The sequence below is a fragment of the Chelonoidis abingdonii genome, chromosome 2 (assembly GCF_003597395.2).
Source record: "Chelonoidis abingdonii isolate Lonesome George chromosome 2, CheloAbing_2.0, whole genome shotgun sequence".
In the NCBI taxonomy this organism is placed as follows: Eukaryota; Metazoa; Chordata; order Testudines; family Testudinidae; genus Chelonoidis; species Chelonoidis abingdonii.
Genome location: NC_133770.1, coordinates 232,508,383 through 232,519,715, shown reverse-complemented (window position 1 = coordinate 232,519,715; position 11,333 = coordinate 232,508,383). Strand labels below are relative to the sequence as shown.

At 44.0% G+C, this 11,333-nt stretch overlaps 1 protein-coding gene across 4 annotated transcripts; it reads left to right on the top strand.

Annotated features, from left to right (window-relative positions):
• Positions 1–3,789: 3,789 nt before the first annotated feature.
• Positions 3,790–11,064, top strand: PENK (proenkephalin). 4 transcript variants are annotated; one of them, XM_032796910.2, is made up of 3 exons: positions 3,790–4,124; positions 4,899–5,039; positions 10,102–11,064. In XM_032796910.2, exons 2-3 carry the CDS (start codon positions 4,902–4,904, stop codon positions 10,768–10,770), a joined length of 807 nt encoding a protein of 268 aa, XP_032652801.1. In that variant the 5' UTR covers positions 3,790–4,124; positions 4,899–4,901; the 3' UTR covers positions 10,771–11,064. The 4 variants fall into 4 exon arrangements, with proteins under 4 accessions (XP_032652801.1, XP_032652798.1, XP_032652800.1 ...); XM_032796907.2 differs by having other exon boundaries at positions 3,790–4,128; XM_032796908.2 differs by having other exon boundaries at positions 3,797–3,929.
• The last annotated feature ends 269 nt before the right edge of the window (positions 11,065–11,333 follow it).

The following is an 11,333-nucleotide window of genomic DNA, read 5'->3' as shown; positions in this document are numbered from 1 at the left end:
TAATTATACAGCATCTCTGGGCCCCGACTGGCTGAGACAATTGCATTGCGTTGCAATTGCAATTAAAATTTCATTGTGCTTAAGAGCTGTAGGCTAATGTTCTAGTTACTTTATGGATACACAGTTGTTCTGATACTCCCTCAAGTCCTGGGAACTAAACATCCCCCTGTTTCCTGCTTTTATACTTCCACAGAAGGCCCTGCTTGTAAGACTTTCCATGCAGTGGAGGAGGGACTGAATGTGGCACCTGCAGCCAGTCACTGCCTTACCATGCACCTTTCCACATCAGAGGGAGTTGGAGTGGCATAGACATTTCATTCTCCTGAGCAGACTGCATACCATCCATGTAGTATCCCTTCTAATACAGTAGTGTGGGAACTAACTCAATACTCCAAACTCAGATCCCTCACATGTCAACATAAATAAAACTAGGGACCATTGTGATGCGTTTTAACATCTTCCTTTTCTCAAGAGGATTAATTCCCAAAGCTGTTTGGTATTACACTATAAATATGGGGCCTTGATTCGCTTCTCACTTAGTGGTTTTACATTAGTGCAACTACATTGGGTTTAATGGCTCCTTATTTAGCATAGAAATCCATTTGAGGCTCTTTGTCCAGCCACTTAACTTTAGTCTGAGCCCGATCTCTGATCCCAAGAGTAATAGTTGTGGCAGTAACTCTCCTCTCATGCACACCAGCACCATTAGGAAGGTGGACTTGCTCCTATATCAGCTGATACAGACACCACCCAAAAGGGCCTGTTTAGGGATATAGCCATCCCCCCAGAATGGCTAGTAGCTGTCGTATGTACAAGCTGGAGCTTTCTTTGCTCCTTTGAGAAGGAAAAGCAGAGAACACTTTACCTAAGCCCTCTGTCTGCTCTCTGTCTGATGCTAGCAAGGATGGATCAAGAGAGGATCCAAGCCAGTGTCCTTGTTTCCTCTCTTCAGTCTGGATGAAGCAGGATTAAGCTTGCGGTGTTTTTCTAATTTGGGGGCAAATTCATCTACGAGAATGGATAGAATTTCTTGGATTTTAATGAAAAAATAATTATTTTTGTTCTTCCTCCTGCTTTTCTTACCATATGAAAGAAGCTGCATCTTGATTAACTAATAGAGAAAACTTGCCTTAAACTTCAATCCACAGCTGTTCAACCCTCTTCTCTAAAACATCAGCTTTGCTGCAGCATTTAAAGAAGAAGCAGCATTCTGAGTGTTCTAGTAATAGCACTGGGATTTCTTAGCTACATTTTCTTGGATGTCCTTAGAAGATAATGTTAGAATGTCTGATAAGCATATACTCTAGGAGTTATTTTGGGGAAGTTCTATGGCCTGTGTCACACAGGAGGTCAGACTAGATGATCCCAATGGCCCCCTCTGGCCTCGGAACATATGAATCTTAGTGTGACTAACTTTTAAAAGGTAACTGCTTTATATTTTATAGCCATGTTTGGCTTTAAATGTTTTTTTTCCCCAAAGACAAAATATCAACAAAACCAAGCAATAAAAACAAAAGTAATACAGCACTTTTAACAAAGAACTTATTGGCACTTATGTAAGGCAGCTGTGGCAAGCTGTAAAAATTTCAATGTGTTATTACACAAAGAGATGTGAGGGGTAATTGCTGTTGCTTTGTTACAATAATAATTGCTATTAACATACAAAACCTTTAGTTTCCATGGGGGAGGAGAGGGAATTATGGACATGAGAGAATTTTCTGACTTTCTTCGAAAGCTTAAACTCAGAACATTCCACAGGTGATGCAGAGCAAGAGTTGGGATAAGGACAAGATCCATTTGCCACTGATGTTTAGTGTCCTGTGTTTGAAGCCCACATCACAAACTCATGCAGCCTCCTGCCTATGGCAGTGTCTTCAGACTTCATTGGTAGTGGCAGTTTCATAAAGCTGTGTGATGTGTACCTAGACAGTGAAGCCAAATTAATCGTGAATACAGCTCTGGTCCAATATGTTTAATCTGGTAGAAGATAAAGCAGAAATGGAGGGAACTCTGTACATTCACACTTTATGATGTGCCTTGATAAACTGAAAATCTCACTCCTGGGTTACAGTAGGAATTGGTAGTTTTAATGTCCCACATGCTACAGATCATAGTCATTCTTTGTGAATAGAAACTTTAAAGCAACATATCCATTTCAGTTCTTTTAATTCCTGTGAGAACCCACTTGTGTTTTCACATGCAATCAGGAGAGGTCTTGGGGAGCGATATTAGCTGTCCTGAAATTGACAGTACCAGAATAAACTGTAAAACCTTCCTGAAGCAACTCAGTCTGTGAGGTGTGGTCAGTTTTACATTGTGCCTTACTCCTGAGGTCTGAAATGTTATCATGTTTTTTGGGTCCTTGGGCCAAATATCCATCAGTTAGAGAAAAAAAATCAGTCAAATAGGGTAGGGCGACATGCAGCTTGAAGGCTTGGGCAGCTTTCCTTAAAATCACAGTTTACCCAGGGACCAAGCTAGGTCCAGGAGAGAGTGGTTTCTGGGTCTTACAAATGTTGCCAGGAGATTTATAACACTAGAGAAATATGTTAAACTTCTGACTATGAGATTCTGGGGCTGGACAGGGTGGATCACTTGATAATTGCCCTATTCTGGTCATTCTCTCTGAAGCATTTGGCACTGGCCACTGTCGGAAACCATTGGCCTGACCCAGTATGGCCAATCTTATGATCCCCATTGGTTGTGGGTGAGCACTGGGCTCATTTTCAAATGGCCAGTGTGCGCAAAAGCTTACAGCTGCAGACCCCTCTCACAAGCCTGGGTCCTCCTCCAGCCTTTGCAGGAGCTGGGCGCCCTCTAGCGAGCAAACCTCACCTAGAGGTGTGGGCAACAGCAGGGATGGATCTGTTCATTCTCTCTGGGGCACCTGGTATTCACCAATGTTGGAAGACAGGATACTAAGCTAGATGGACCTTTGATCTGACCCAGTATGGTTGTTCTTATGTAGAGTCAAACAGGTTAGAGAGATGGGGAAAGCCCAGGCCACATAAAAGCAAGAAGAGGCAGCTGAATCACTCCCTCCCTGTGTCTTTAGTGACACGACCTCCTTCACCCTGCAGTTTTGTCCTTTTCTTCTTTCCAGCGGGGTTTGATGGAGTTTTATACACTGGCTTCTCTTCCCCAGCATTGGAGGGTGAGAGATTTGCAGCTTCCATGGGATGGAATTGTCTAGCGGTACCAGATGTTAAGGAAGATCAAAGGGGAGGACTAGTGGGCGGGGGGGGGGGGGAGTCAGGCCCGGTTGCGCTCCGTGCTGCAGTGAACTGTAGCAGATTCCCGACCCCTAGTGCTGTGACCTAGAGAAACGTGGGTTAGCCAGTGGGGCAGGGCTCTCCCCGACAAGGCTGGATGGAGCACTTGGACCAAAGAGGGGCGGGGGTCAGCTTGCCCCTTGCCCGTGGGCTCCTCTTGTCCTGTGTCACTCACACAGTCAGACCAAGCGGCGGGGATCGCTCACGCCTGGGCCCCACAACTCCCCCCCAGACCCAGTCACTTGTCTCACGCGCGGCGGGAGAGCTCCCGAAAGACAGGTGGGTGCTGTAAAAGGGCAAGGCCGTTTCCTGGAGCCCGGCCTCCCCCACCCTCTGCCCCCAGCTGTCCCCAGCCACCTGGGGGTGGGGGGGGACAGAAAACATGCTCGCTGGCTCATCCCCTTCCGAGGCAGAATCGCTAATAAGGGGGCCTGAGTGGGATTTCGTAGGTCCTGCGTCAGATGGAGCCCGTAGGCGATTGGGGGAGGCTTCGCTTTTCCCTTTTTGACTAATTATAAAGTGGCTCCATCCGCTTCCCAGAGCCCTAACGTTGGTGAAGAGCTCCGCAGCCCTGCGAACAGACCCAGCCAGCCAGTGCGGGGGGCCAGGAGACCGCAGCTCCAACTGGGCATTTTCTCCCCCTGCCTCCTCGCTCCTGTAAGATTTACTGAAGCTGATGCTCAGTAACTGCGGGCTATTACTTTTCTCCTGTATTTTTTTTCCTTCTAGAGCTTCTCCAGAGGCGCAAATTGGCTTAGCCCTTCTATAAATACAAGGGGCTCACACCAAGAGGCTCCAGCAAGCTACAGCTCACTCCCGAGGAGCTTCTGCGGGCTCCCAAGGAAGCAGCATGTATGTGAGTGAATTGCTCTAAGGACCGCCACTAGGCTGGGGGCTGGGGCGAGGCGTCTTGTAAGGTTGCTTGCAGTGGCTTGGCTGAGTTTTATTTCTGTATCAGCTTTGCTGTCTGTCTAGTTTCCATAGGCTACTGCTTTGCTGTTCGGAGGCTGTGTGCGGGCAAACTCCTGCCAGGCAATCGCTCTAAGGCTTTACCTTCGACTATCTCTGTAGTTCTGGTATCTAACCTCTTTCCTGGCTGTCCCGGGGAATTGCCTCTGTCTGGCTTTCCGGGATAATGACTGGGGACAGGCAAAGAGAGTGGCAGGAGAAATGCTTTAATTTGGGAGGAAATTGATTTGATTTCTGTTAACCATGTTAAGTTGGTTCTTCGCATACAGCGCTAGGTCCTGTTCCCGTGCAGGCTCTGGGCTTGCAAAAAGGAACAACTCCAGCTCTGGTAGCACCGGCAGAACAGCCTGGGGAGGGGGGCTGAGGTCTTGGCGACTCTGGGAAGGGAAGGGAAGGGCAAGCCGGGGGCTGTTCCTGTCTGGCGTTGCGGAACAGAGAGCGCAAACAGTTCCAACTTGCTGCGCACCGCGTCCCGTACCTAACCTAACCAGGGGAGTGGGTTCAGGTGCTGGTGAATAGTTTGCAGCGTCCGGGCCGTGTCTGAGGCTTGGAGGAAGCCGGGGCACAAGTGTGAGTGGCTGTGCGACTGGGGACGCTTCTCCTGGGGCCAGGGAGGAAGCTGGTGCCAGGCTGAATTCTCATCTGTTCTTTTCGCAGCCCATGGCATTGCTCGCGAGACTTTGCGGCTTGCTCTTGGCTCTCAGCAGCTGCCTTGTCTGGACAGTGCAGGCGGACTGCAGCAAGGACTGCGCCTCCTGCTCCTACCGGCTGGGTCACCACGCAGACATCAACCCTCTGGTAAGCGGGATCCATGTGTTCCCAAGTAACTCTCTGACCCCACTCGCCGCCCAAGAGGCACAGCAGCTTCTCCCGGAGGCTCGCATGGGACTCGGGAGCCGGCTCCTCTGACGCAGAGTGAGCGACAGGAGCTTAGTTGTGGGGGTGGTGGGGGAAGAAGATCCTCCGGCCGCTGGCGCTGTCCGGGTTGGCTTTCCTGAGGCTCTGGCCTGTCCTTCCCCGAGCCACGCCGGACAGTTCGGCACCCTGGAGAGCTCCCCAACACTCCTGCCCGGCCCCGGCGACTGAGTTGAGCTAATTGACTGTTGAGGTCCATTTGCGGGTGCTCCAAGGTGCCTGAGAAGGATCGGGCCTTAGAGCAGAGCAGGCAACGATGTCTCCCCCCTAGGGGCCCAGCCTGCACTGGTGGCAGGTAGCGACCGCCTTTGACCTCCACTGAAGCCTTGGGGAGCTAGGGCGCTGGGCCCTTTACAGGACCTAGCCCCCAGTGCAGTGCCGGGGAGATAAGCGGGGGAGAGGGTCCCTGATATTTAAACTCGAGTCTACCAGCGCTGCTGTAACCAATTATCTTCTTTAAAAATTAAATTGCAGCATTTTAATTGAAAGTCTGATGTCATACCGCTAGAGTGAAATAGACTAGAAATGTCAGCGGAGCTATCTTGGGGGCTCGGGGAGAGATTGGAACAGGCCCTTCTAAAAACTACCAAGTTCCCTCTCCCCTTAAAAGAAATCACCCTATTAACTGTGAGTCTAAAGTTACCCTGATCACTAGGTTTAATTTTGAGAATTGGTAGGATAAGCTCCCGGGAGCAAAAAAGTTCCCGGGGGCCTTTTGGTGATCCCCGTGGGACTAACAGAGACTAAAGCCTAGAGAAGAATGGAATCAGCGCAGAAATTCCGGTCAAAGTCCCTGGTTCAGAACAAATCCATCGCATCTTAAAAGAAAGACAGCAACGAATAATGAGATGTAAAGGCAGAATAGAACTGAGCCAATGGCAAAAGAGTCCGTATTCGAATCCTCTCAAGACTAGCATGTCTCACCCTGAGCTACTATGTAGTTTCGCTCTTAGGCATTCCCTAATAACCTACTGTTCCTTTAGCAAAAAGACTCTCCCGTATAGGGTACTGTGTTGTTCTTGTCTTCTAATTCGAAAACTGCCCATTATAAAGTCTTTCCATCAGAATGAAAATTGTTTGTCCTTTGAGGATAGCTTTGCAGAATAGGAGTCTTATTATGTGATTACACTGCTAGAACACGTTATCATAGACACCGGAGTTTAAAGCTTTCATTTAAATCTGTCATTCCATGTCTCAGTTACCAAGTAATAGCTTGAACGGTAAATCTCCACTCGATATACATGCGTTTAAAAAGTTTGCAGACGCGATGTAAACTTACAATAGACTTTTTTTGTTCACAATTTCCCGTTTCCTGTTTAGAACGCAAACATTTCTGCCTGAAACACTTTCACTTCTAATGGTTATAACACCTAACATTCTATAGATGGGAGAGATTGGAGAACAATTATCGGTCTGCCAGTTTATTTAATGTGTGCATTTGGCAGCAGTGGATCCTATACTTATAGCGTGGGTCTGTGTACAGTTCTCCTGTATAATCAGTCATACAGATCTCCCTGTTGTTGGTGCGGGTCCTCCGCGGGGAGAGAAAAAAATCTCTTCTTCTGTGATTTGGGAGGGAGGTAAACAAACTAAAATATGGCTGAGAGACACACTCGGGGTAGAAGAAGTAGCTGCAACTAGTTTTCACTCGTTTGTTTGTTTGACAGTATTCATTTAAACGAAAAAAAAAGAGTTTAAGTTTAAAAAAACGTTAACGACAAAGTTAAGACTCTTACTTAAATCCAAAAAAAGCAAAAAAATTCAGACTCAATACTGCAGCAGTTCCGTGCGGGAAGGACCGCAGAAGATGACATGATGCTTTGTTGTATTTTAGCCTTCTCCTGGTATTAGGTATTGGAGCTCATCGTTGAAAGATGGTACCAGGGAGAGGTGCGAGCTGCCGAGCGCTCTGGCCGAGGGTCCGGCCAAGCACAGCTTTATCCTTGTAGTGCAGGGGCAGGCAAACTATGGAAAGCTGATTTTTCAGTGGCACTCACACTGCCCGGGTCCTGGCCACCGGTCCAGGGGCTCTGCATTTTAATTTAATTTTAAATGAAGCTTCTTAAAGATTTAAAAAACCTTATTTACTTTATATACAACAATAATATAGTTATATATTATAGACATAGAAAGAGACCTTCTAAAAACGTTAAAATGTATTACTGGAATGCGAGACCTTAAATGAGAGTGAATAAATGAAGACTTGGCACAACACTTCTGAAAGGTTGCTGACCCCTGTTGTAGTGAATAGTCCCACAGAATTCAGTGGAGTTCTTCACATGCTTCTTGAAGTCAGCGAGACTGGGTGCTTTGCTAGATCCCCGACAGAAAGATCAGCCCCTAGCAGGATCAGTCCTAAGAGGCTGAGCCTGCTCCCAGTGGAGGAGGATCAAGTCCTACAGGAGCAGCGATACCTCAAAAGAGCTTTTTTCTCCCAGATGTCAGGAAGCATTAGTCCGCTCAAAGGACACTGCCTGCAAAATGTAGGGCTACAACATTCAATTTGTTCTTAAAGTACAGCCTGTTAAAGCATGAGAAACATTCCAAACTGAGTGTGTCCTCTGCAGTTAAAATCCACTAGTGTTATTTTAAAATATAGTCACAATGGCACCTTGCACGGAACTTAAGGGTCTGATTCTGACAAATGCTGAGTGTCCTCAATTCCCATAGAAGTTGGTGGGAATAGGGTGCTGAGTACTGGCAAGAAACATCCAGCAGCACCTTGCAGACTCTGGCCTCAAGGATTTGATTTTGTAGTGCTTGTGTACTCACTCCCATTGAAAATAATGGAAGTTTGTGATTGTTTCCGTGCCAAGGAATTTTGGACCCTAATCTACCTGAATTATAAATCACCGAACAGGGATAGCTCAGTGGTTTGAGCATTGGCCTGCTAAACTCAGGGGGCTGAGTTCAATCCTTGAGGGGGCCACTTAGGAATCTGGGGCAAAAATTGGTCCTGCTAGTGAAGGCAGGGGACTGGACTCAATGACCTTGCAAGGTCCCTTCCAGTTCTAGGAGATTGGTATATCTCCAATTATAAAAATACAGAAACAATGGCACCTCTTTAACCAGAGCAGTTACACACAGAAAATATTCTGAATGCAGTTGATATATATGTCCACATGAAATTCTATTTCAATGAATTCTCAAGGTTAATTGGGAAGCCTAAGTTAACTTTAACTATCTTTCTTGTACAGCAAAGCTATTTAAGGGAGTGTTAAATCCTGTTCAGCAATAGCATTTATCAGCTGATGTATCAAAACAAAAAAAAGTACAGTATCATACAAGATTTCACTTACTATTGGTTTCTAAAACATAAATGTTTCTAAAGACATTAATACCTAGTGAGTTCACTATTACTTTTATCATAATGAGCACCATAGGAAGTAGTCAAACCACTATTATATACCAAGTGTGTGGTGTATGTTTGTTCAGGGGGAGAATGATTGTTTAAACTGATCCATTAACCTAAAAAAGAGGTTCTTGATTTTTTGTATTTCCAAATCAGATTGCAACTGAGACCATATTATTTTAATAACCCAAATATGTTCACATGGACATAATGCAATGCCAGTTATAAAGAAAAAATGTGATGGTTTAGGAGTAGAATGTTGCTAACAACATAATTACTTTAAACTCAATTTGAGATGAACCTTTAACTTTAGAGTAATCACCAATTTGGAAATAATTGTACCATAAATCTTCTATCTTGCTACAGCATATACAGTAGGTTGATAGATGCTGTTTCTTAATATATTTATCACATTTAGGACTTGACTTAACTCACAGGTAACTACAGAAGTAGTGAGGTAGTCAGTTACTTACCACACAGAGCTGTTTTGAGGCTTATTTTTGCATTTGTAAAGCTTTCTGAGATCTTTAGATGGAAGGCACTATAAAAGGGTAAATTAAGTATTATAATTTATTTTTATTTATGATTAAAGATGATGAGACAATAAGGTTAATAATGTAAACAAATGTAACATTTCAAATATAATAAATGCATTTCACAATTGCAAAAATCTGACCATATGCGATCATACCTTTATAGGATTTAATCATTTGTCAGAGCTCCACCTATTGCAAATTATGAGCTAGTGGAGTGGAAATGACTTTTCTGAAGTGAAATAATTTCAGTATTACTGCTGATTATTCAGTTTTACCTAATCTTACTTAATCCTTGTCAAAATCCTTTTGATGAGACATTTTTTACCTCCCTAAATTGTACATTTAGATACAGAATATTAATTAGAAGTGCTCATAAATTGTTCCAGACTTCTTTGAGAGGTATGTGTGTGTGCACAGGGATGTCTTTATTTAAACTAGAAACATAGGAATTGCTGTAGCAGATCAGACCAGTGATCCAGTATCCTCTGACAGTGACCAGTACCAAACCAGCTGCTTGAGGGGAAGCCACAAGAAATGGCATAATGAAAAATTATGGAATAAGATGTCCATGAGGGAAGTTCCTTCCAGCCAATGAGTATCTAGAGCAGTGATACTCAGACTGAGACTCCAGAGTTGCAAGTGGCTCTTTAATGTGTCTCCTGTGGCTCTTTGTGGCACATGATATTAAAACACTGTGACTTAATTATTAACTAATTGGGATGCTTTTACTATGTTTACAATCAATTGTTGTTGATAAAATAATAATACTTGGTCAGCCATTTTGCTGTGAGAATAATATGTATAAAACCTAAATATTTCCCCTGACATATTGTTTAAATATGAATATCTACTACTCTAGCAAATGAAACAATGAATTCACACTACTGTGGGTCTTTTGGGTAATGTTGATGGCTAGTTTGGCTCCTGAACCAGTGAGGTCTGAGTATCACTGACCTAGAGATTGACTTATGCCTTTAACAAAAAATAAAAAGACAAGGTGACATCAGAATGTCTGTTTCTTTTAAATCATTCTTAGTAAATCCCATCAATTTTTCAGGCATGCACACTAGAATGTGAAGGAAAACTGCCTTCTGCCAAAGCTTGGGAAACCTGCAAGGAGCTTGTGCAATTGACTAAACTGGATCTTTCCGAGGAAGGCAACAGTGCTCCAGAGGACAACAAGAAAGAACAGGATGAGAACCATTTGCTAGCAAAGAAGTATGGCGGCTTCATGAAAAGGTATGGTGGCTTCATGAAGAAAATGGACGAGCTTTATCATGTAGAACCAGAGGAGGAAGCAAATGGAGGTGAGATCCTTACTAAGAGGTATGGAGGGTTTATGAAGAAAGACTCCAATGATGATGCCCTGGCTAATTCCTCTGATCTGCTGAAGGAGCTTCTGGGAACAGGGGCCAACACTGAAGCCACACATTACAGACAGATAAATGATAATGATGGGGAGGTCAGCAAAAGGTATGGAGGCTTTATGAGAAGCTTCAAGCGTAGTCCAGAACTGGAAGATGAAGCCAAAGAGCTGCAAAAGAGATACGGTGGCTTTATGAGAAGAGTAGGGAGGCCAGAATGGTGGCTGGACTACCAGAAACGTTATGGTGGATTTCTTAAGCGCTTCACTGATTCTTTTCTCCCTTCAGATGAAGATGGGGAAAGTTATTCCAAAGAGGTTCCAGAGATGGAAAAGAGATATGGTGGATTTATGAGATTTTAATACCCTCCCCTTTGTTTCTTTTGTCCCAAATGAGAGACACTGCCTCATTGGTCATAATTTATTGTAATGTGTTGCTTGTACTGTACAGTTTTTTACTGTCCTAGTTAATGATGCAATCTGTTGTTTCAGGTTCTGTGTTCTTTTAAGTCAATAACTTCTGTTTTAATCAGATTTAAGTCTATATTGTAGTTTTCATGCTAAAACTATTTTGGTTACCTTATCCTTTTTCTTTAAACACTACCGCACATCTACAGTAGAATTGCTTAATTGTATATACAATAAATTCTTCATCCTAATGCATAATGGATTTTGAAGTGTCTGTTATTTCCTACTAGTGCATTTAATCAACCACTTTGTCAAATTCATTCAGCGCTGAATAACCAAAGCTTATAATTTAAAGCACCAGCTCATTGTAATCACACAATTCCTTCTATTCACACCACAGCAGGAATTGAAATTAGATTAATTTGTATCTTTGCTTCCTAGGTTTCTTACAAAGTTAAAACCGAATATATCCTAAAATGGGTCAAATTTCTCCTCTTATTTTTGCAACTTAATAAAAA